Source organism: Protopterus annectens, chromosome 6.part0 (assembly GCF_019279795.1).
Source record: "Protopterus annectens isolate FY-2018-M chromosome 6.part0, PAN1.0, whole genome shotgun sequence".
In the NCBI taxonomy this organism is placed as follows: Eukaryota; Metazoa; Chordata; order Ceratodontiformes; family Protopteridae; genus Protopterus; species Protopterus annectens.
In genome coordinates this window covers 721,437,884-721,465,009 of record NC_056737.1, presented here as the reverse complement: position 1 = coordinate 721,465,009, position 27,126 = coordinate 721,437,884, and the positions used below count along the sequence as shown (strand labels likewise).

Here is a 27,126-nt window from a genome sequence, read left to right as displayed (position 1 = left end):
GGATAAGCACCCCCTGACTGTCTCTAGAGTGCAGGAGTCGGGCAACCTTTCAGGAGCACTGGTACGGCTTTTCAGTGAATGGACCATGAAAGCCCTGGTTTTGTGGTCCACCTCAGACTCTTGGGTGATGTCCATTAGAGTTACCTCTTCCTTTGTCAAAAAAAGTCTGTCCCTAGGAGTGTACTGATAATAGCACTGTGATTTCTGGAACCATATCTTCTTGCCAACCCTCTAATTCTTAGAGAAGGTCCTTTGCAGGGAGAGAAATGGATTTTCAATGCAAAGACAGTTTTACCATCATTTTGACTCCCGGTTAATACTCCTTTTACCTTTGGTCTAAAAAGTGTAGAACCATCAAACAGGACATTAATGAAGGACATCTTAAAGCCTTCCGTGAAATTGCAAAGACATACCCAGACATGTCAGCACATGGAAATGACAGTACTCACTGCCCTAGCTGTGCCATCAGCTGCATTAGATAGCAGGAGCTGGGACATGTTTGATACAGACTGAACGGTAGACAGCTGGGAGTCCAGAGTTTTCTGAACATCTGCAGGTAAATTATCTGAGACAGACTTGGAAAGCTCTTTAGTCAAGTCTCTCTCTGGGAGTCGGTGACATGAGCTAAGTATTTAACCAGTCTGAGAGCAAAAGATGTTGAAGTGTATGTATCTTTCCCCAATCATTCCAACACTCTAGATTCCCATGGGGGGTGGACAGAGGAACTTTCTTCTGATAATTTCTTCTTGGTGGCAGCTGCTACCACCATGGCATCCACTGGTGGACCTCTGCTCAAATGTTAACTGTCTGTAGGCACTGCCAAGATTTTGTCTGTTTTTTAGGTATTGGTTCCACCATGTCAGGGTCCTTCCATGCCCGCTGAACCATGAGACTGATAAAGGGATTAACAGGTGGTACTGCCCAGGATGAAGCTGAGTTGGAACCAAAGTTTTATAAGAACACAGTCTTGTATGGTGAAGGGTTATCTGTAGATCAATCCCTTTGTTGTTTCATCAATTCAAGGGTATCACTGAAGGTTATGTCTTCCAAGAGGAATCGTGGGGAAAGCTCACCTATATCCAAGTCCATGACTTCGGTGAAAGACTCTGGAGATGAGTCAATGTGCTTCCATTTGCATGTCTACTTCTTTTGGACCTGTACTGGTGAGTGATCAGACAGTTAGTAATCAGACTGGGATATCACGAGGTAAGCAGTCTCAGAAGCCTGTGGTACCCACTGTCCCTGCTTGATGGAAAGAAGGGAAGAAGAGGAAGAATCCATATGAGACTTGGGTGGAACCAAGCCGAGTGATAACACCCTATTTTTAGGCACAGCCAAAACCATCTCAAAAGTCTAAATGGCCAAAGATGCAATCGGTCCCGAATGAGGTCTCTCTGATGAAAAAGAAAGAGATCTTCTGGTCCCAACAGTTCTCAACCCTGAGGCCAATCTCTGATCTGAGCTACAGACAGCCAAGGACATGAGAGGTAGTGATGGCTCAAAAAGCTTCAGTATCAAACCATACCCTTGAGTCCCAGTACCCATACTTTGGTTCTGATACTCTCCCTGATTCAAATATATCAGAGTCAAAAGAGACAGGGAAGCTGTCGGAGTCAAAGTAGCTTGAACTGTGAGCTCTGATAAAGGTGAAGAGAGGAAAGTCAGATCCAGGAGTACTGGGTCCAAGGGATGGACTGGTACAGGTGAAAAAAAGAGGAGGAGAAGTAGTTGAATCAATCCTCTGCCTATTGAGAGGTAACAGCACTAAGAGAACCCCAAGGTGGACTTGCATTCTCAGAAACTTCCTCATCATTCTACTGACATCTTGTTCAGTAAGGTTTCTGGATGACTGAGCAGAAGAAGCCAACGAAAGTGGTCTTGAATACCTTTTCTCTTGAAGAATGGAAGAATGTAATCTTGGACTCATCAGTTCTGGGGAAAACTGGAGTCAAGGTGAGAAAGTCTGGGCCCAAGAAACTGATGGCTCAAATTTCCTGGGAGTTTTTGGATTAAGACTGGCTGAAACAGTGGAAACCGGAGACCTTGTCTTCATCTTTTATAAGTTTTCTTTTCCACTTTTATCCTGTTCCAGTCTTTCTTTCTCACTTTTCTCTTTTTGTTTATCTTTATTTTTGTTCTTGCTCTTATTCTATTTCGTAGAAAGGAATCCAGCAAAAGTAGATGTAAAGGAGGACACAGAGTGATAAGACTGGCAATGGAGGAAGAAGACTTTTAACAATCAGTTTCTTCTTGGTGGGTTTGCAGAGCCCTTGTGCCAAAAGAGGCACACTCCACACATTCTGTCACCAGATGGGCATCACCAAGCAATAAACCAAAACAGAATGCAGATGCTGAGAAGGGATTTTGTGCCTGCATTCCACACATTCTTTGAACACCTGGCTGTCAGACATGCTTAAAACTGAAAGAAAACTACAGCTAAGTTAAAACTAACATATAGGAGTACTATGCTACTAAAAGGAAAGATACACACTAACAACTATACATATACATATAAAGGAAAGATAAACACTAACAAGTATACACACACACACACACACACACATATATATATATATATATATATATATATACATATATATATATATATATATATATATATATGTATGTATGTATGTATATATATATATATATATATATATATATATATATATGTATATATGATTATATATAAAATCTGTAACAGAAGCTGAATAAACAAAGCTCTCAGTAGGAAAGGAGAGTTTACTGAACAGAAAGGATATGCTACATATAAACAAGAAAAATACAGTAACACTACAGCTAAACATGTAACAACTACTGTGCTGTCAATCTCAATCTTATATATATACATACACACACACACACACACATATATATATATATATATATATATATATATATATATATATATATATATATATATGTATGTATGTATAAAATCTGATTATATATAAAATCTGTAACAAAGACCCTGAATAAACACAGCTCTCAGAAGGAAAGGAGATTTTACCGAACAAAAAGAATATGCTTGTATTATAGCAGGAGCCCGCATAGAACATGTACGATGCTTCAGGTGGCAAATTAGATCTGAAGTAATAAGATAGAATGGTGGAAATTACAGATAGGGGAGGAATCAGAGCACTGGATTGGATACAAAAGCTTCAGGAATGGTGCCAGCATCAGATCCGATCAGATCCAGCAGCCCATGTGTTGAATCAGATGAAAACAGACATCAGATTTTATGTTACATACACCTACAGGTTATACCAGAAGCCCATAAGGAAGTCTTCCATGAAATGGAAGGAGAATAGAGGGAGGTTGAGCAAAGACAAAAAGAGACAAGACAGATGCATCGCTATGGTGAGTACATAACTTTTGTATCTGATGTTGTCTTTTCTGTCCATTCCTCACCTGATGGGACAGTCTCCAGCTACTTGATTCACAGGGTGGTTGTTATGGAAGCATATTCCTGAGGATGGCAGAAGCAAAGGCTGCCCTTATCCCTGGAACAAATATTCAGTTTGTAAAGTGCAATAAAGGTGCCGGCATTAGACTAAGTGACAGCAGCACAAATATTATCAATTGAAGTCCTTGACAGGAAGGCAGAAGATGTGGATACAGATCTTGCTGAAAGTGCTTTAGGAATTTCAGTGCAGTCAAACCTTTGTCCCTATAAACTCAAGAAATGCAACTAGTCAACCACAGCCTGATGCAATTTTGCTTTAGAAAGGGATATAAACAATTGGTTTGACTTCCTTAAAGATTTAGTTCTGTGAAGGCAGAACCACAATTGTCTATGTAAGTCTAATAAATGAAGCATATATTCCCCCTTTATTGGTGAAATTAGGGAAGAAGACTGGCAAATTAATAGTTTGACTGAGTGCTGACTCTGATACCACCTTAGGAAGAAAGGAGGGATTTGTGCATAATGAAACTCTATCTTTGTGGAAAATAATATATAAAGGTTGACAAGACAAAGCCTGGAGTTCAGATACTCCTATGGCTCCTTAGATTGTAGGTTCAAACGGAGGCTGAGTTAAAGCTTGCAGCACAGTAAGATCCCAAGGAGGGGTGGTACCTTTGATAGGTGGTCTAAGAAGAAAAGTACCTTTAAAGAAGGCTATACACAATTTAAGGGAAGCCAGAGAAGAATGATTCTCACCAAAGTAGAAACTGGATGTTGCAGCTAACTGTGCTTTGATCATGGGGTAACTGGCTCTACTATGATAAAATCTAACACTGTTGACACAGGGTCTGAAAAGGGGTCAAAATATCTCCTACAGGTCCAAACGGAAAATCTTTTCCATTTACTTTTATAGTTTTTTTTTTCAATAATAAATCTTTATTCTTTTCCAATTGTTAATACAATACTACAACATATGTACATTATATACATGAATGCTTCCAACAGTTGCATAAGATCATTATACATTAAGATAAAATTCTAAAAGGGTATTAAAAAAAAAATCTAGTATCAATATAAGGCTTATCTATACTAACCTCCATATTAATACATACTACTTGGGAGGAAAGCCTGGACTGCTTAGCCATCACTGGAAGTGGAGAAACCATGCAGTGAATCTGAGGTCTCGATTGCCCAGATGAAGCATTCCAGATGGATGTGACAGAAGATCTGGATGAGGATTCAGCACCCAAGGAGAGTGTGTCAAGTGAGGCAAAAGTAATAGGAACCACACCTGCAAAAGCCAGAAAGGTGCAATGAGGAGGACCTTGCTTTTCTTTTGTGATACTTTCTGTAGGAATTTCAGCATTAATGGCATTGGTTGATAAGGATAAAAAGACTCTTGCGACCAATCACAGATCAAGGTGTCTATTGGTGACTCCCCCTCTGCAGAGATCAGGACAAACAACCTGCTGCATTTGGAATTGACAAGAGAGGCAAAGGGATCGCAGCATAGTTGGCCTCATTAATGAAATGTCCATTTTGCCTCTGCTGGATTAAGAGACCACTCTTAGCAGACAGACCTGCTCAACCTGCCTGCTAATATGTTGGACTGCCCCAGTATGAGTGTTGCTGTTAAAAAGCGACCAGAAGAGATAGCCCATTGCCACACTCTCATGACCTTGTAACACAAGGGGAAGGAGCCTGTTCCCCATTGTTTGCTGCTATAATATACCACTGACATACTGTTTGTCTGCATAGAGAACACCCCTAAAGGGAAGACATCCTGAATTGCCTGCAATGGTAAGAGGATTACTCCCATGTCTAAGATACTGATGTGAAGACTGGTCTCCAAAGGGGACAGCATGCCTTGGACCATCTTCTCTATGTAATGCCACCACCACCACCCCATCAGAGAAGCATCTGTGGTCACTTTGGCTAACAGAAAGAAGGAACAAAGGGATGCCTGGGACACTTCCAAGGACTGAATCCACCAAGTTACATGTCCTCTGCAGATGTTGGTCAGGTGTACTGGAAAGGTCATAAGCTGACGCCTGATAGACCACCGAACTGCAAGCCTCCATTGTAACACCCTCATGTAGAATCTTGCCAGAGGAACTAGGGTAATGGCAGCTTCCATCAACATCTGAGTGACCAGAGGGGTTTGAAGGGAGAGCAGTTGTAATACCTGATTCCATAATATGAATAACCTGGTCTGCAGTAGTTTTGCTATTTGAGAAGAACTGTCTATGTGTATGCCTATGCACTCTAGAGCTTGTGTTCTGACATGTTAAGATTTGGTGTAATTCACTGCAATTCCTAGTCTGGAGCAAAGCTGAAGAAGATAATCCCTGGCCCGGACTACAAGTGAAACTCTTCCAAGCTTTTCTGTTACTCTAGGAGCAGCTCAATTGTGCACTAAGCAGTGTTGCCTTACTGATTAACCTTAACCTACACAAAGTATAGGTCCCTCTTGTAGTCTCAGCCCTACCAGCACAGTCCTGTCAAATTAACCCATTCCATTCCCTAAAACAGCATACAGTAAAGGCTTGCCATCATGGATAGTCAGGTTCCGATCATCTCTCTGGCTAACCTGATAAACACTAGCATCCTGAGGCAATCTAGTAATTGTTTTCTGTATAATGACAACCACTTACTCCTGAAACAAACAAATACTTTATGTGAGAGATGTAGTTACACTATGAAATTGGAGGCAAGACTCTGACAAGGACAAAATGAATGCCAAACAGGTTGTCAGCATGTACACACTTCCCACACTAAATAGGGACACGACACACAAACCCACATATGGGGAGGTACTCACTAGTAACTTACCAAAAGATCAGAGGTTTCCCAAAAGGAAACCACGTACACACATAACAATACAAAAAACAACCACAACACATAATAACCCACACAAGAGTGTCTCATAAATAAGCCCATTAACACCACAAAACCTACTGTACTGTTCACAGGTAACTCCACTGTGAGACCGGTATGACTCTGTCATAGTCCATGTGGGGCAGAATGACTTGTGACGTACCTCACTGGACTATATGAAGAGAGACATGACTGAGCTCTCAGATTATGTGTCCTGGGCAGGTATAAGTCTAGCCTTAAACAGCATTCTACCTTCTCCAAGGATGATTCCACAATACAAACAAAAAATGACTGACTTTAACAACTGGCTTAGCTTCTGGTATCAGTCCAAGGGGATCCAACATCTGTCAACCTGTGAAGACATGGTCAACAGCCCACGCTGCTTTGCCGGAGATGGTCTGCACCTGTCTCCTCTAGACTTTCAGATACTGGCAAAGGCATTAGCCACCCCTATTGTGCCTTTCCTATGCAATGTCAAAATAACCAACCTCAAAACCCGATAACCTCTCTAGATAAACTCAAAGTACTGCTGCTTAATGCTAGGAGTCTAAACAAGAAACTGTACTCCCTAAAAGCACTCCTCATTTTGGAAGATGCTGACGCCTGTCCAGTCAGTGAGACATGGCTTAAAGGCGTGGAAAGCACCCCAGCCATTCAGGACTACAATGCCTTCCATATGATCAGACCACAAACTTAAGAGTGAAAGAACCAAAGGAGGTGATGTATCCATCTTCATTAAGGATAAGTACATCTCGAGACTGGTCAAATAGTATGACTCTCTTGAGCTACACTACATCCAATGAACTATAAACAAAGTCCCTTACCACATCATAGTTAGCCATAGGTCCCCCACCATGAAACAGGAACAGCATACCACATACCTGGACTTACTGGAGTCACTTACCATACAGCCCAACACCTTACTCATGGGTGATTTTAATTATCTTCCCATTGACTGGGAAACATACACAACCACAATCATGCTGGTTCAGAGGTTCTTGGACTTTGTCAGTGCAAATGCTTGGAAACAGCTAGTCAGCACGCACACAAGAGGCTCAAATGTTTTGAACATAGTACTCACTAACATGGGAGAGCATTGTACCCTCCCCCCCATGAGATATCCTCCCTGGTAAGATTGGACTATAAATCAGTCTTATTCAATGTAATTGTAAGACCAGATACCCCATCAAGCTCAAAAATGGTTAAGAATTTTCCTAAGACAAATCACCTCCTACTAAGTGATGGTATAACAAGTTTCAAAGCCCCCTCGAACATAGATAACACAGACTTCCATGCAGATGTGCAAACCAATGCCCTGGATAACCACTTAAGCAGTTGTATAGAATTGGCTGTACCTGACCGGATTAAAACCAGGTCTTGACGAAAAAACAAGCACATCTGGTGGACACATAGTATAAACAAGCTATACAACAAGAGAATGAAACTAATGCCGAAGAACAAGAGAAAACTGGCTCAGCAGAGGAAGAAATCCCTCTCTAGCTTAAACAAACCAATTAGAGATCTTGTCAAGTCCTCCAAAGCTAATTGTAAAGCAAAAACAGCCTCCCTAGCAAAGGATAATCACAAGGCATTCTTTAACTGCATCTGAAATCTAAAAGGGAATAGCAAGCTATGCTCTGAACTGGTTGTGGATGACACCACCCATACTCAACCAGAGGTAGTAGCCAACCTGCCAGCTGACAGATTTGGAGAAAACGTCACCCCCATACCCTCCAGTCATCCCACAAAGTACACCTGCCACCATTCCTCAGCCTATTATCTCAAGACAGAAGTTCATATCGGCGCTCTCCAAAGCCAAAAACGCAGCATCAATGGGACCAGACAACATCCTAGGCTGTCTTTTAAACAACTTAAAACATGACCTGGTAGACCCACTTGGATCTCTGTTGAACCACAGCCGGAGAACTGCCTTTGTTCTGGTGGAATGGAGGACAGCAACAGTAATCCCTCTGCACAAAGGGGGACCAGCAACTGACCATGGGAGTTATAGGCCCATAAGCCTGACTAACCTCATCTGCAAGGCCATGGAAAGAATCATTATGGACCTTATTAACAAGGACATAGATAATGTCCAAACTCTGGACCCAACCCAGTTCGGAGTTGTTAAAGGCAGATAATGCCTGTTAAACATGGTTAACTTCTTCGAGAAAGTCACCAAGGCCCTGGATGAAGGAAAGACAGTGCATACCACCTATCTGGACCTAGCCAAGGCATTTGACACATCTCCCCATTCAGGTATTATAGAGAAACTCTACAGATTGGGAATTAACTCATACATTACCAGATGGGTAGCCAGCTGGCTCACTGACAGGACACATAACATCAAAGTGGGTGACTTCACCTCTAGCAAAAGACCAGTCATCAGTGGAATGCCACAGGAGTCTGTGCTGGGATCCTTACTATTTGTAATTTAATTCTCAGAAGTCTAGGCAAACCTGGACAGCCTGAGGCTGACCAAGTTTGCTGACTTGGGAGCAATTATTGACATCCCAACAATGTTAATATACTGCAGTCTGTTAACACAAACAAATGATTGGTGCCAAAGCCAAGGATTAAAGCCAAATGCAAAAAAATGCATTATTATTCCCTTTGGGAAAGCTGACATCCCTGCTAATTACATTATAGACAGCACTCTACTAAGTGTAGACCCAGTGGTATGTGATCTGGGCACTCAAGATGATAGCAATCTGAACTTTGACCACAATGTATCCACAGTAATAAGGAAATCATTCTATGTGGCACATCTTATAACTAAAGACATTACATCTAGACCTAAGGATGTTATAATTCCATTCTACTTGTGCCTCTTCAGACCATTAATTGAGTACATCTATTCATCCCTCTTCAGACCATTAATTGAGTACAATGCTCCCTTTTGCATGTACCTCACCCGATACCTGCAACAACTGGAGAGACCACAGAGGTTTTTCACCAAGAAATTACAGGGTACACAAAATAAGTCTTATGCAGAAAGACTGAAAGCCCTGTCACTGTATTCTGTCTCCTACAGGTTGCTATGGGGTGACCTGTGCTTGGCTTACAGGGCAGTCTCTGACCCAGCCCTGATGGAAATGCTACACATTTGTAAATCACACTGCAGGAGGGTCACTCGCTCCAGGGATTTTAACTCTGACATGAACAGGTCATGCTGGAGAGATAGACAGATCTTCAAGACACTGCCACTTCTCTGGAACAAGCTCCCAATTTACATGAAACAGAGTCCCTCCCTGACCCTTTTCAAATGCAATCTAGGTCAATGGATGGGTGACTGCAAATTCCCTCCTAGACAGAGGAAGTAAATATCTACTACCTTAGACCCTTACCTCTACAAACTTCACTCACCTAACCACTGACAATTGGGGCAACTTGGGATAAATATAGCTAGGCTTCTAAGGGCTATAGGGGCGTAAGCCTAGCAACTTCCTATGAACAAGATGCCTATTGGAACGGTGAGGAGCCAGATGTCCAGATCATTAAGGAGGCATGTCTGGATGTGGTTGTATGATTTCCCAGAACCCTTTAAGATGTCCTTCGTTAATGGTGCCTTTGACAGATCGACCCTGTATGGTCCAAAGATCAAAGACACACTCACCAAGTGCAAGAAAGCTGGGAAAGCTGTTTCTGCCATAGATATATGATTTTCAACTCACCAGAGGACTTTTTTCAAAAAAACAGAAAGAGGGTAAGAAAATGTGGATTCATAAGTCCTTAGAGTTTACCAAGATAATGCTGTTGATACATCCCCTCAAGAAGAGGAGGTATTCTAATGGCAGATGTCACCCTTGTGGCAGAGGACGTCTGCAGAATCAAGTCTTTAGAGATTCTTTCACTGAAAGCCTTATCAGCGCTCCTGAAAGGTTACCCAACTGCAGCTCTAGAGACACCTTCCACTGCACTGGAAATCAGTCACATGGAGGCATTCGAAAGGAACTTCAAGGTGGCCAGCTGTGAATCCATGGTTTTCCTGTCTTCTGCAGGCAATGAACCTGAAAGGGACTTGGAAAGTTTCTTTGTCAAGTCTCTCTGAAACCTCATCATATGCTCCTGGTAAGTCAGCGACCTGAGATCAAAGTTCACTGATGCATAAACATGCTTCCTATATCTGTCCAGAGCCCTAGGCTCTGTATTAGGAGGGTGGGCAGATGAGCTGCCTTCTGCAAGCTCCATTTTAGTGGCTGCGGCTGCAACCATTACATCTACTTCCAGGTCTTTGCTCTAATCAGCGCAGTTTGTAGGGGTGACTAATTACTTATCTGGTTTCTTGAGAATCAGTTCTGCCACATCCATTTCCTTCCATGCCTGAAGAGAGATCAAGTCAATCATCTCATCAGCTGGAGGAACCACCCAGGAAATAGCTGAGCTGGAGCCAAAAGCCTTGAGGAAAACGGATTCCTGAAGAGAAGGGGCTTCAGAAGACCAACCTCCTTTCTGTCTCAAAAGTTCGAGAATTTCACTGACGCAGAAGTCTTCAAAGGGTGATCTGAGGATCCCTCCCTTTCATCAAAATCCATATCTTCTTTTAAAACCTCCCGTCGAGAGTCAACATGCATCCTCTTACACTTGTGCTTCCAAGGAAGTTCCACAGAGGAATGCTCAGGGGAAGACTCAGAAGTCTGAGAAGAGTCCAGAATGAGGACTGACTTGAGACTGGTGAGAACTGGGTGCCCCAGTCGAACAGAATGAGCAGGCTCACGGCCCAGGGTTGGCAGCTGTGGAGCAGGTGGTGCTGAGGTGGGCAAGGATGTCCGAACTCCTGACTTGGAAAGGGCTCCTTCTACTGCCTGAAAGGCAGATGCCAAAGGGGAATACTAAACCACTCCAGTAGGCGCCAAAGCTACCATACCAGGGTGGCCAAGAGTTTCTCCCTGACCCTGTCTCGAGACCAAAGTTGGAGCTGACCTGTCTGATACCAAAGCTCTAAGGGAAAGAGATGGCTCCAAAAATGTTGGCGTCAACCCCCCACCCCAAAACTTGGTGCTGAAACTTCAGCTCTGAGATCATCCAGCTCTGACGAAATTGGGGCCGGCTGGATCAGAGAAGACTCTAGAGTCGAAGAAGTCCACAACTTTGGATCCAACATGGATGATCCAGGAAAACCTGGATCCAAAACTTCAAAAGTTAAGAGGATGGACCTGAGTAGAAGCAGTTATAAGCATTGAAGCGGGTCCGAAGATCACAGGTCCAATGACAAATGAAGACAGAAGAACTTCCAAGTGAATTTGAGTCCTAAGGAATCTTCTCATCATTCTATTCACATCAACCTCTGACAAACATCTGGCAGACTTAAAGGAGGAAGATGATGAACAAGGTCTAGAAGCCTTGGAAATAGGTGACCCCAGTAAGAAGGGAGAATGTAACCTCAAAGAAACAGGCTCTAGGGAAAATCTCTGCTTTCTATGAAGGAGAATTCTGGAAGAGACAGAGGGCAGACCCAAAATAGCAGTCGGATCTGAAGTCTTAGTAAGCTTGAGCCGAAGTAGGAGCTGAACTTGTTTCCTTAGGCTTTTCTTTTGACTTCTCTCACTCATCCCCTTTTTTCTTATCTGAGTGCTTCTTCCAGGGCAGGGACACTCCAGAAGCAGAAAAAGTAGCAGACTGGGAATAAGGCCCTTCAGGATGAGTTTATTATTGTGCACGACAACTGCTCAGTGGCCAAAGGCTGTACAGATGGCACAATCCTCCTTAAAAATGAACTGCCCCAAAGCAATACACGCATTTAGTATGTCAGAATCTGACATATTATGGCCACTAGAAACACATTTTTTAAAACCAGTTGGGTTATCAACCATGATGAAATAGCAACCAGAAAAGCACAATAACAACCAGTAGAATTTTACAAAATTTAAATAAAGAAGAAAAATACCAGTAAAGCTAACTAGATAAATAACCATCCAAAGGCGAAGGTACAGAGATAATTACCAACAATGGTAAAAAAAGAACTAATAAAGACAGCAACATGGTACTGATAAGGCCAAAATGGCCACTGGAGAAAAAAGGAATATCTAGTTACTTTCATTTTGTTTATATATAACAGGAAGGGGAGAAAGCAGAAGAAGAAGTAGATGTAATCAATGGTAGCCAATGAAGAGCAGAAGAAAACTACAAGAGCGAAGTTTACACTTATCTGAGAGCCTGATCAAACCACTTCTAACTCAAAGAGCAGCAAACGAGATCTGAAGTAATGCTGAGTTTTGGAGAGGACTGTGAGTACAGGGAGGAGCCTGAGCTATGGCTCCTAAGTCTGCAAAGTGGCAGAAGTCAGATCTGAGGCTGGATCCGAGGCCCCACAGGTTGAGGAACAGACGGAAAAGGCATCAGATGCCCTGTTATTATCCATTCATCTATCCCTCCCTCTCTCCATCTATTATTAATCAAACCTTGATTTAAAAAAAGGCATTAGGTGCACACTCTTCAGTCTCTCTGGAAAAATTTTTACACAAGGCTCCTGAAAAGACTTCATCTGAATAGTTCGGCATCTGACTTAGGAGGACCAATGAATATTCCATCTGAATATAGAACATTAGAGCAACACTTTGTCCTTGCACAGAAATTGGAGGGATTGTGAAAGTTTGCACAGTCTATACTGGTTTTGTGGACCTGGAAAAAGACACATGACTACGTACCCCAGAATGTCTTGAGGGAGGTGCTACAACAGTAGATGGTCTCAAAGCTACTGCCCTATGCTATTCCATCACTCTATTTATTCACAGAGGGTGGCGTCCACATTCTCATCATTACGCACAATATGTTCTATGTGGGTAACAGACATTACTGATTGACTGATTTATTTATATGTTTGCTAACCAGGTAGGTGCTCAAGGACCCTTTTCAGGCATGACCCAGGCCATAAGGCAAATGCAAGAAATTATTTATAAAAGTTGGCTACACCAACTTAGCATATGTTATTCAGAACAGCTGAAGATCAACAAGTATCTAGATATTATTTACAGGAGTAGTGGGGTGTCAGGCTGTATAGCACTTTAACCCATGCCAGAAGTGACAAAGCCGTGACTTTAGAACATCTTAAATTAACAAAGATGGCAATAAGGAAAAGATAGGGTGTTTCATAAATAGCATACATGTCTCTCAATATTGCAGTTGTACAGATTAATTTATTATGCAGTAGCTACAACTGGTCAAAAAGTAGACTTTAATACTTCTTACCATACAGAAAATGTAAGAAAATCAAGAGGTAAAGTGCCACACTTGTAGAAGATTAGTATGTGATTATAGAATGTAAGCTAAACATAATTGTTAAGGAATAACTAGTTCCTAGATTGAATACAGTAGGGATAGAAGGTAGCTGAGGTATGAACAGAGGTGTGATAGAGAGAAAAAGGATATGCTGTATCTTTGTTATTTGTACATTCATAGATTCATAGACTGTTACTAGGCTAATGACCTGGGATGGTATTTCTAAACCTAGCTAAGTTTTCTTGAAAGAATAACGATGTCCTCAATCCAAATAGGACATTGAGGGTCAGGTATTTATAAGCTGCTATACATGATGATGTCCTCTTATAGGTTCATAGGCAAGTACTAAGCTAGCTGCTCTTGTGGGCCATTTTAAGTGCAGCCAAGTTTCCTTTTTGTGCTCAAATTAACCTACCCCATTTGGTTAGAGATTAGCCTTGCCCATCACATGCTGGATAATTATATATATTACCTCTAATGAGAATAATTGTGATTACACCACAGATAATTCGAGGGGAACCATGCATAGGATAAAGCATTTAGAAGCTGCCTCTGTCCTTTAGTACTATAGGGGGCAATCCTAGGGTAAATTTACTGTTTCCCATCCATAGATCCATGTTATGTTTGAATATGGACAGGAATGAACTTTGTTTTATATGGATGCGGAGTCTGTTCCAGAGCAGCGGTATCCACTGTGAGACATACCTGTCCCTCCAAACCACTCTGTTGATGTGAAGAGCAAGTTTAGATCCCTAGACCGAGTAGTTCTGATGCCATTTGACTTGCTGATGTGTAGTAAATATGTCAGCATTGTGTAAGAAGATGCCTTGTATGCCAGACACCAATCGCCTCTTAGCAGGCCTCAAGTAACTGCAATCTTTGGAATGCAAATGAGTAGCTCACTGTCGAGGGTAAAGTCAGAGATGAAAATCAGCACCTCCAAATCAGACAGCATGGTTCTTTTGGAGAAAAGAGCAAACTGCTCTCCATGCTACCCTAAATGGAAAATTTTAAGTATTTTGGGTTCTTGCTCATGAGTTAGGGCAGGGAGGACTGAAAGAGTAACCAGCAGATGGGTGCAGCAGCAGCCACAGCAGTACTGCAGCCGCTTAGACTGTAGTGGTGATGTGAGATCCAAGTCACAAGATTGCATTCTGATTTACAGCTTATGCTTTGTCTTCCCCCTCAGCCATATATACTTTTCCAGCTATCAGTAAAACATTTTTTTTTTAAGTTAAGCAATGGGTATATGAAAGCAGTTGCTGTATTCTGGTTGCTTGATTTCTCTGTCAGTGTCCTGTTTAGTGGTATCAAGTTAGTGTAAGCTGAATGCTGTGATGAAAAACAACCAATCAGACTGCAGCAATGTTTCAATGTACCTAGTACTTAACCTGAATGCTCCTTGAAAACACACTGCTAGCAGTCGGTAAACTATGTGTTAAATTCAGCCTTCGAAGCACATTGTTGATTTCTTTTGCATCTTTTGTTAAGGTAAGTGAAATAATCTTCAAGTAATAAACTGAGAACTGATCTCAAAATCCAAAATGTAGCTCCAGACCATCAACTGAAAGTGTTAAAAACTGTCTGCATAGTCATAATTCTGTCAAGCATAATATCAGGATGACTTGAAACAATCATTTGTGTCAACAGTTTCCTTGTCATATTAACACATAAATAAAAATCACGTAGCTGGCAAACTAACATATTCAATAAAATCACATAGCTGACAAACTACATTTCATAAGTGCTTTTCTTACAATGATCACAGATTAACTGTATGTGATAGTACTGCATACTGAATATGTGGGAATTCACAACCTAACAGTGCTAATGATAAAGCACAGAGAAGTATAAATGAATGCATTTGGCAAAAATGTGCCTGGTAATATGAAATAAAGAACCTTTGGTTAAATAAATGGACATAAACAAGATTAAGTAGAGTAAAAGAGAGAAAAAGCTGTAATCAGTACAAACATAACAAACCAAAGCTTAATTCCAGATGTGACATACAAAAGAAATCATACTTCCTGAACTTGTTCAAGGTCACTTAGGAAGTACTTTGAGAATACAGTTTTAAAAACTTGGTCTACATGTTTATAGATAATGGCCTTAACCACTGTGCTATATAACACAACTAAGAAAACTGACTCAGATGTACAAAGAGGGTCAGTGGCTTTCAAAATTCTGGCTGTTTTAGGGACTATACTAACTCCTTCTGCCTTAAATATATCAAGAATACAGTTAATATTAAAAGTTCAACTACAACAAAAAATATCTCTAAGTTTAATGCAAGAAAAGTGATGTCAACATGGCCTATGAAAAGATAACCTTTCTTCCTGTATGCCTAGTTTTGTATGACATATGAATCATATATACAGTATTTTAAACTTCAGCCAGCAATTTGTGGTTTGTTTTCAACTCAAATAGAAGCAGCAGCTACAACATTCGTAATGTAATTTAATTCCTCCTGTGCAGAAAGCTATTTTGGGCACTAAAACAGACAACCTGTTATTTATGAGACCAAAATTCCTCCAGTGATGTTGTTTGTTTAATCTGTTCAGTAATCTGACTAGCGTTAAAATATCATGGTCAGGTTTCAGTAGATTCTGGCTTTCCAGTTTTGCTTTAGGAGACCATTATATTCTATTCATGTTTGTAATGAATAGTCCACAAAAATATTTTTATAAGCATGCAAAAACATACTGCAGCTACTTACATTGCAAAGAAAACCAGGTTTTGCTAGTGAAGAACTGAATACAGCTGTGCATATTTACAGACCACTGTATAAAACAGGGAGCTGGCAGTTCCCACTTACCTGTCTGCTGAAACAACAACATGGCCTGTGGTGATGTTTGAAGAGGCAGCGATCGTGTCCTTTGAGTAGAACTATGTGTTCTGCTAGGCATGCTATTACTTCCCCCAGGGTTGGCAAACCAAAGGTTCTGTAAAGGAAGAAAAAACTGTCACTGTCAAGTGAATAACATTCAGTTATGCAAAATCACAAATGTAATGACAGCTTGCAAAACACTTTTAATATACTTTCTAAGGTATATTACAGGACAGCAAAGACAGTGTTCTTATGTCCACTTTACACCTTTCCTTCACTATGTCTTTTTTACTATGTTCCTACACAAAATATAAAGGAAATAAAAGCTATTTTGCAAATACCATAAACAAATGAATTACCTTAAAAAAACAGAAACCCAAGAGTGATATTTAATTATTGAATATATTACTTTGCCAGCTATTAAATAAAGCTCAATAAAAATGTTTGTCAAGAACCAAAAGAAAAATATACATCTGTAGTAAATTTATCTACTCTAACTTTGTCTGATGACATCATTAGCCTTTTGAATAAAGGCTTACAATTTATACCAGCTGGTAATGACACTATTATACAAGCATTGACTGATTTAAAAGTATTTATTAGGAATGTTAGTTTAAAAATGATGTATGGGGGAGCAAATAATGAAATGCATGTTAAACTAAAGAAGAAAAGTACATTTATTCCTAATAATGCTCCCATTCTTAATGCTTTTAGCAATATTTGTGAGAATGAATTAAGACAACTATATAAAGATGAAATTAAATGTAGAATGAATTCTAGAAAGTTCAATGTGACATATCGTGAACATCTTGCACTGAAAGCTTTGGTTAATAATAATAATATTATTATTAAGCAGGCTGATAAAGGAGGAGCGATAGTGATTTTTGATAAAGAAAAGTATAATATGCTAATGCACAAACTCTTGAATGATGAAAAAACATTTAAAGAAATTTCATATGCTGAAGTTATTCGTATTTATTCAAGAGGAGTTAAGTAAATACTTAAAACTATGTCCAAGCTATATAAAAAATACAGGTGATTTCTTAAAGAAACTGTATCAATGGTATAATGACAATAAGAATGGTGAGTTTATTATGGTAACCATGGACATAGCTTCCCTCTTTACTGTTATACCTAACCACTATGGAATTGATGCCATTCGTGAATTTTTGTGTGCCAATTCAGATATGACAGGGAGCGATATTGAAGTTATATGTAGTGCAATAGAAATTGTACTAGAGAATGTTTTTTTGTTTAACAAACAATCTTATTTGCAACTTTCAGGTGTAGCCATGGGTACTCCCATGGCCAACACATATGCTAACATTGTGCTTAACCAATGGGAGATACAAGATATCTTTAATGAAAATAATAGATACAAAAATAATGTACTTTTTTACCAGCGCTTTGTGGATGATTGTTTTTTTCTTCGGCAGGGAAATGAACAAGAGTTGGATGACTTTGTCCTTTATTTAAATAATACAACCAATTTTTTAAAGTTTTCTATTAATTTTTCTAGAACTAAGATATCCTCCTTGGATGTTGAATTATACAAAGGCAGTAATAATAACTTGGAAATGTGTGTATAAGAAAAAATGTACAGGTGAACAGATATACACATGCAAAGAGCATGCACGCACGTCATATATTTAAAAGGATTGTTAAAAGCCAACTGTTAAGAACTAGTCGACTTAATACGGAAAAAAATAAATGTCAGGAACAAATGGACCTTATTTGTCATGAATTTTATACTAGAGGTTATAATATGAGGTATATTAATGAAATAAGGGAGAATATTTTGAATAATAGAGATACTTATGCATCCCCTTTTTTTACTGAATGTACAACTTCAGAAGTTACAAATGATGGCTCAGATAATATACTGAGTTGAATTAATGATCAGAAAGAACTGGTGCATTTTAATGGCTAAGCCAGAACTAGGAAAAATACTAGGCTGTAAGCCCAGATTTTCATATAAAAATAAGCATAACTTAAAGAAAAGGTTATGCTATAAAGATTTTGAGACTAGTTGCTTACGAGTAACATCTTTTAAATTTGGTACGGTACCGTGTCATGCCTGTAGTTGTTGCATAGACATCTGTACAAATAAAGTATTCACACATCCAGTAAATAAGATAAAATATGACATGAGATGTCAGGCAACTTGTAGAAGCATTATGGTTATTTATCTGGCTACGTGCACACAATTCACGAGTTTTTATATGGGAAAATGCTCTAGAGCTTTGAAAGATAGTATAATTGAACACAAGTCTGAAATGAGGAGAAATATATCTTCCAATGCCTTGGTACAGCATAGGACTGAGAAGGATACAACGCATAATTTTAAATTTAAAGTTCTTGAAATAGTGAATAAGAGCCTGAGGTTAGGAGATATGATTAACAAGCTAGATATTGCTGAATACAAATGGATTATAAGGCTGCAAAACCGGGTCTGAATAGCATGATTACTATTAAACTCATACTTGAATTTAGACTAAAGCAGTATCATTAAAACAAAAATAAATAATAAAATGTAAATTGATATTTAATATTTTATTCTATGGTTTTATATTTGATTATATTTATTATCTTGTTTAATTAGGAGAAAAATTATTTTATGTAAGGTTTGTGCTTTTAAATTTTAATTGCTGTGGTTTTACTTTCATTCTCATAGGTCGGCTGTGTCACATGGTTGTTATAAATTTGTATATATGTATATGTAATTAATCTATTCATTGTTTTACTGACACTGAAGAAGGGTTATTCCCGAAAGCTTTGTTTGTTCATTAAAGTGAGTTTTTTCTTATTTGCGTTGTTTTTTGGGTATTTGAGTTGGTGAATACAGAAGAAGATAGACCTTAAGGTTGAAGTTTTTGTCTAAAAGTACGTTTCCCCCTTGTTTGTTGATGGACCAAATTACTGACGTACTGTCAGTCTGAACAGAAGTCTCCCCTAGAGGAAGAACATTCTTGAAAGGCCTGCAGCTTTACGACTGCCTCATCTCTAAGACACTGATGTGAAGACTGGCCTCTGAGGTGGATTCATGTGCCTTGGATCATCTTTCCCAGGTTATGCTCCCTCATCCGTACCCTACTTGGGAAACATCCATAGTCACTGTGCCTTTGGGCGAGGGAAGAACAAAGGAACGTCCCCAAAACACCTTTGGATATCGAATCCACAAATTTACAAGACTTCTGCAGATTCTTGTTAAGCATATTGGAAAAGTCGTGGGGTGGGATCTGACAGACCACAGGATTGCAAGTGTCCACTGTAAGGCTGTCATATAATATCTTGCCAAGGGAACCAAAGAAAAGGAGGCAGATATCAATCCTAGAAGTTGAAGAACTAGTGTGGCAGGTGGCATCTGACAGGAAAGGAGCTGTTGAGCCTGATTTCTTAGGGTCAGTAACCTATTTTCTGGTAACCCTGTAATTTGAATGGTTGTATCCAAATGAGCTCCTATGAACTGCAGCACATATACTAAGGAAAACTGAGATTTGTCCTGGTTCACTGTAATTCCCAGGCTGGAGGAAAGCTGAAGCAAGTAGTTTCTGGCCTGGATTAGTAGAAGCCTGGTAGAAGCGGTAAGGAACCAGTCATCTTGATATGGCAATAATGCAGCTAGAGATGAAATGCAACCACTGCCATGTATTTAGTGCACACACAGGGAGCTGTGGTAAGACCAAAGGGCAGGGCTCTGAACCAGAGATGTCTGGCTCCCATGTGGAAGTGCAGAAACCACTTAAAGCATCTGTCCATTTTGATGCAGTAGTACACATCTTGAAGGTCTATCGAACACATTCAGTCATTGTTCCTCAGTAAAGTGAGAACAGACTGTATTGTGAATATATGGAACTTTGTGTGTTTGACAAACTGGTTCAAGTAGCTGACTCCAAAACTGCCCTCAGGTCCCATTCTTTTTTGGCACTAAAATTAATCTGGAATAAATTCTGAACCTTGCTGGTCTGGTGAGACCTTTTTGATGACTCACTTGTCAAACAGCTTTTTTTTATTTCTAATACTGCTGCTTTTCTTTGAGAGGGTGGTACACTTGGAAGTTTCTTTTGTAGTGGGGATGGATATACAAAGGGAACAAAATAGCCTCTGGTAATTACTGTTCACACCCAGACATCTTTGGTGATGGACGCCCAGGCCTCTGGGTGCAGAAACAAGTTCCCCACGACTGCCTCCTGAGTGCAGCAGCTGAGTAACCATTCAGGAGCATTGAAAAGGCCTCTCAGAGAAGGGACCTTGAAGAAATGATTCTGTGGGCATCCTCTACCATAAGAAACCCTTCTCTGCCTCAGGAGAACCTACTGCCAAAGGAATCCTGGGAAAACCCTTGAAACTTTCTAAACCACAGTTTCTTACCTCCCTTCTGGTTTCTAGAGATCCTTTAGAGGATACACAACCATATGCCTGTACAGAAAGAGGTTTCCCATCCTGTTCATTCCTGGAGAGGGCACCTTTGACCTTGAGGCCAAACAAGGTTGACCTGTCAAATGGGGCATTGATAAAAGATGTCTTGAAGGGCTCCACAAAATGATTCAAGCACATCCAAGCATGCCTCCTTATTGTAATGCCTGTTCCTGGAGCTCTTGAAACAACTTCTGTTGTGAGAGCCACAGGAACAGGCAGTAAAATATGGAGACATGCCTGCAACTCTCAAAACACCTTCCGTTGTGTTGGATATGAGATGCATGGAGGCATTCCACAGGGATTGGAGGGCAATCAGATGAGCATCCACTGATTTTCTGTCTTCTGCAGACATGGGCAGAGTAAGAGACTTGGAGAGTTTATTGGTCAAGTGTCTCTGGAAATTAGTCATGCGTGCCAAATAGTTCAGAGACCTTAGTGCAAAGGTAACTGAAACATAAACACACTTCCCAAGTCTGTCCATAGTCCAGGATTCTCTGTTAATGGGATGGACAGAAGAATTTTGTTCTGTGAGCTCTTTCTTAATGGCTGCTACTAAAACCATGGCATCCACTGCCTGGTCTTTGGTCCAATAAAAATGGTCTTTGGGGCCACAGGGTATTGGTCCAATTTCATGGAGGTCAGTTCAGTAATGTCTGGCTTCTTCCTTGCCTGGAAATAGATTAAATCCACCAAATCATCTGCCAAGGGAACTTCCCATGGAATTGCTAAGCCAGAATTAAAAGCCTCAAGGAAAACGAATTCCTCCTGGAAAGGGGAGTTGGAAGACTGACTTCCTTTTTGTCTCAGTAGATCTAGAATCTTCCCTAATGAGACATCCTCAAGGGGTGATCTGGATGACCCCTCACCTTCATCAAAAACCACGTCTTCTGTCAAGGACCCTGGGGGGTGGCAATGTACCTCCTCTTACGTGTATGCCTCCAAAGAGCCTCTGCATGAAGGAAAGCTCCAGGAAGGACTCAGAAGCCTGAGGGGAGTCCTGAATGAGGACTCTCTCAAGATTAGTGTGAATCGGCTGTCCTGATGGGATAAACTGTGCAGAATCAGGACCTAGGACTATCAGTTGCAGAGCAGGTGGAGCTGAAAAAGGAAAATATGTCTGCTATCCAGCCTTGGAGAGAGCTCTCTCCACTACCATGAAGGCAGACGCTGAGGGGAGAACCCAAGACCACTCTGGTAGGAGCAAAATCTGCCACATCTTTCCTCTGAGGAAACAGCTGCCTTGGAAGAACTCAAAAACAATCATGCTATAGCTATCTTACCAGCTGACAAAGGAGGAGCTGTGGCTGTAATTAATATGGGTTACTATCTAAATGAGAGTAGGGGACAACTATCGAATTCTAGATGTTATATGTTAATGTCTATAGAACCAACCCCCCATCTTCAAAAAAGAGATAGATACGTTCCTTAATCAGGCAGTGGATGAAGGTATTATTAACAGCTCTACTAAGAGCCATCTTACCGTAGCAGATCCGCAAAAACAAATACTATAACTATTACCCAAAATTCGTAAATCATTAACTCAGCCTCCAGGAAGACCAACTGTTTCTGGTATTGGATCTCTGACTGAACACTTGTTGGTATTCTTGACTAAGTATTTGAAACCTTTATTGGCTTCAGTCAGAGCCAGGATACAGGATACAAAACAATTTCTTAAAATTATATCAGATACACAATTGGAGCCTGGATGGCTGATGTGCACACTAGATGTAAAGGCATTATATACTAGTATCCCCCATTGGGCTGGTTTACAAGCATTACAATTTTGGTTGGAGCATGCTGCCTTATATCCCCCTGGCTTCAATACTCTATTGGTATGTTTGGCAGAACATGTTTTGAAAAAAATATTTTTTACTTCCAGGGTGAATGTTACTGGCAGTTGCAGGGCACAGTTATGGGGGCATCCTTTGCCCCCATATATGCAGACCTGCTTATGGCCTTCTTTGAGGAATGTATGATTTATGATCCACTTCATAACATCTATCAAGTAGAAATAGATATCTGGCGCAGATATTTGGATGACTACTGGATGGTGTGGCGGGCAGATGTGATATATCTGCAGGAATGTTTGGAGTATCTTAATGATAATTTGTGGGGTATTGAATTTACTCTAACATCACATCATGATAGTATCAACTTTTTAGATGTAACTGTGTATCGGAACGAGGACCATACTCTTAGCACTAAGATGTTTCGCAAATATCCACAATACAATAGCCTGCTCCATGCATCTAGTATGCATCCCCGCCACACCATCCGCAATATTCCAAAATCACAATTTATGCGCATCAAAAGAATTAGTTCTTCTACACAGGAATTTGAACATGCCAGACAGGATTTATGTAATAGGTTTTTGGACAGAGGATATAGGGAGTCGAAATCGTATTTGCCAGCAATTGGAGTTGTGCTCAGGATAGAGACACATTGCTGGAATACAAACAGTGAAGGCCAACACAAGTGAGTGAAAACCTCAGGTTTGTGACAACTTATGGACGTAATAATAACGTCATCAGAAATGTACTAGATACCCACTGGAATATACCTATGGCCAATGACCAACTTAGAGAATGCTTGGGCCCCAGATGCCAATTCTCTTACAGACGTGGGAGAACTTTAGGTGCACACTTCTCACACTTTAAGCACAGACAGAGTGGGGGAGCAGTGTACAAACAACTGACAATGTTGGGGGATCAGTTATTGGGAATGCTCCCTTGTGGACATTGTGGGTCATGCCAATTTTTGAGCAAACTAAAACAATTTACTAGTGCCAACACAAGTAGGGTGTATGATCTTAGGGTTTTTGGTAATTGTGCCAGTAGTTGGATAGCATATTTGGCCACATGTAAGTGTTCCGCCTTTTATGTGGGCCAAACCTCTCACTCATTGAGAATAAGGATGTCAGAACATAGAAGTGATGTCCGAAACAAAAGGGAGACGAATGCCCTATATAGACACACTATCAAACATCCTAATGCTGAATTTAGATTTATGGTAATAGAATCATTGGTGATAGGAGTAACCAGCAAGGTTGGCACACTATTCTTAATCATAAAGAAAAGTATTGGATTATTAATTTAGGAGCATTATTTTCTCCAGGACTCAATGACCACTTATAAAAGATACCACAGATCATTGTCTTTTTGTTTTATATATTTTTTATATATTCTATATTCATATTCATTATATTTTGTATTTACATGGAGTATGTTTATCTACTTATATATATATATATATATATATATATATATATATATATATATATATATAATTATTTATGTATACTTTGTTATTTTTACATTTATATGTATTATAGATATATACTTTTGACTTACAATGATTGTCTCATTTATATTCAATGTACTTGTAATTTTTGGGTTGGACCATGTTTGTCATTGGTTGGAGGAGTGTATATATTGTTACATCATGTAAATATTTGTAAAATGCTTGTTTACTGAAGAAGGCTGGTTAGCCGAAACTGGTCTGAATAAAGTATTCATGTGATAACTATTTTTCAAGTGCTTGGTTTACTCTATGCCGGCCACTGGTGATTGTAATGTAAATGGTTTGGTTGTGCATTTTCCGTACGTGCAGAGCGTTGGGTTGCTCCAATTTCATGGAGGTCAGTTCAGTAATGTTTGGATCCATCCTTGCCTGGAAACAGATTAAATCCACCAAATTATCTGCCAAGGGAACTTCCCATGGAATTGCTTAGCCAGAATTAAAAGCACCAAGGAAGACAAATTCCTCCTGAAAAAGGGGAGATAGAAGACTGACTTCCTTTTTGTCTCAGTAGATCTAGAATCTTCCCTAATGAGGCATCCTCAAGGGGTGATCTGGATGACCCCTCACCTTCATCGAAATCCGTGTCTTCTGTCAAGGACTCTGGGAGAAGTCAATGTACCTCCTCTTACGTGTATGGCTCCAAAAAGCCTCTGCATGAAGGAAAGCTCCTGGGAGGACTCAGAAGCCTGAGTGGAGTCCTGAATGAGGACTCTCTCAAGACTAGTGTGAATCAGCGGTCCTGATGGGATAAACTGTGCAGAATCAGGACCTAGGACTACCAGTTGGAGAGCAGGTGGAGCTGAGAAAGGAAAATATGTCTGCTATCCAGCCTTGGAGAGAGCTCTCTCCACTACCATGAAGGCAGATGCTGAGGGGGTAACCAAAGACCACTCTGGTAGGAGCAAACGCTGCCACACCAGCATGGCCAAGTGCACCACTGTGACTCTGCTCCAAAACTGAAGCCAGACGTGAGCTATCTAACTCTGAGGCTCCATAGGAAGGGATGGCTATTACAGTTTTGGAGTTGAACCCTTAACCCTAGACTTAATGGTGAAGGTTTGGCTCCAAGATCCTTCTCCTGAGCAGGTTGGGTCAGAGGCAATACTAGAGTTGAGGAAGACCACAACCTCGAATCTGACAAAGACAATGCAGAAAAGTCCGACTCCAATAATCCCAAACCTGGAGGTCAGATCACGGTAGCAGTAGCCATATGTAAGGGAGAGGGTCCAAAGCTCAGGGGTTCGATGGGAGAAAGAGCCGGGAGAGCTCCCCAATTAATTTGGGTGCTGTGGAATTTACTCATCATTCTGTCTGCATAAGCTCCTGTCAACCTTCTACCAATCAACACTACCTCCTCCATCTTCCCACTACTATCACACCTCCTCAACTAACATGTACAAACATACCTTTCCTATGCTCACTGCATGCACTCTCCTTGCATATCTTACATCCTACCAAAGCTCCATCATTCCCCCACTCAGCCACTACCACTGTACTACTACTCACACCACCACTCATGTCTCACCCACACTCAGCTCCCCTCCCACCAGCTCAAGAACCATCCCTATGCACCCCCCACATATTCTACCAACTATATTACTCAAACATAAATCATCCCTTCAACTTAACATAGTTACCCTCCCACCATACCTATTACCCACAGAGCACAATCATAAGGTTTCCCTTATAAACAAACATATTCAAAAACTAAGAAAAGTAATAATCTCATGCTTATCAAAACTAGCCCTAAGTGGAGACATCCACCCCAACCCTGGCCCTACCATCTCCAACCCCAATCTTCATAATCAGACTAGAAACCACAACTTCTCCCATATTACAGCCAATAGATAGCCAAGTGACTTCCTTCTACTATGCCTAAATATTAGAAGTATATCCAACAAAGTCCATGAACTCCATGCCACCATAGACTTGTACTCCCCAGATATAGTCATCCTGACAGAAACCTGGCTAAAACCACACATTACCAGTGAGCAAATGCTCCCTACAGGTTACGGCATACTAAGAGTAGACCGGCTAAACAAAAAAGGAGGTGGTGTAGCTATAATATTTAAACAGCATCTAAACATCCAGATCTTAAAATCATCAGCTCCACAAATAGGCAATGAAGAAATAATATATACCAACCTCAAAATTAACCAAAACAAAACCATCAACATAATTGGATGCTACTTCCCACCTGGCCAAAACATCCCTCCCTTAGAAAATCTCCTCAGCTGGTCTACCCACCATCTCCCCCAAGAAACTATCATCTTAGGTGATTTCAATATTGACTGGCAATCCTGTTCTGGCAACAATCCAACCCATCATGTACACCTTCATGGCTTCACTCAACTACTCCAGTCACCAACCAGGATAAATAAAAACTCCACCAAGCACACTACCCTGGATTTGATACTAGTCAGTAAGAGCCCCCAGTCATATATAGCCTCAGTGATCACTCCCCAACATTCCTACTCAAAAAATACCTATACCAAGCTAAACCTGTCATCTACCGTCAAATACATAAAAAAATAAACTTTAACCCACTCACATTCATCTCATCCCTCAAAGAATGTAACTGGCATCCTCTAAAGTACCTCAGTCTAGATGATGCAGTTGAATTTTTTAATACTACCTTCCTGAACATCCTTAATTACCATGCCCCCATAAGATTCTCCAGAACCAAAGCACAACCCTCCCCATGGCTACAGAAAACCACTAAGTCAGAAATGAAAAACAGGGACAAAGCCTGGGAGCACTGACGCAAAACCAAAACCCCCTCAGCTAGACAGAAATTCCTAGAACTATGCAATAGAGTCAAAAAGCTAATAAAACAGGACAAATCCCAATACTACCAGTCTGCCCTAGACTCCTCACAACACAGCCCCAAACAATTCTGGTCCTCCATAAACTCCATCCTCCACCCAGGTAAAGTCAGTACCCCTCCTCCTAACATCCCTCACTCCTCAGAAAATATTGCTACCTCATTCAACACACACTTCACCCAAACCATACTATCACTAGCTAAACAACACAACCCCCCTCCCCTCCAACCCACACCTTCAACTAGTAATCTCCACAC

At 40.5% G+C, this 27,126-nt stretch overlaps 1 protein-coding gene across 1 annotated transcript in view; it reads right to left on the bottom strand.

The window, feature by feature from the left end:
• Positions 1-27,126, bottom strand: part of SAMD4A (sterile alpha motif domain containing 4A) — a 2,460,818-nt gene that overhangs the window by 170,561 nt on the left and 2,263,131 nt on the right. Inside the window, exon 10 of the mRNA XM_044073568.1 lies at positions 16,314-16,440. Within this exon, the coding sequence (XP_043929503.1) occupies positions 16,314-16,440 (127 nt within the window). The remainder of the gene's footprint in view (positions 1-16,313; positions 16,441-27,126) is intronic.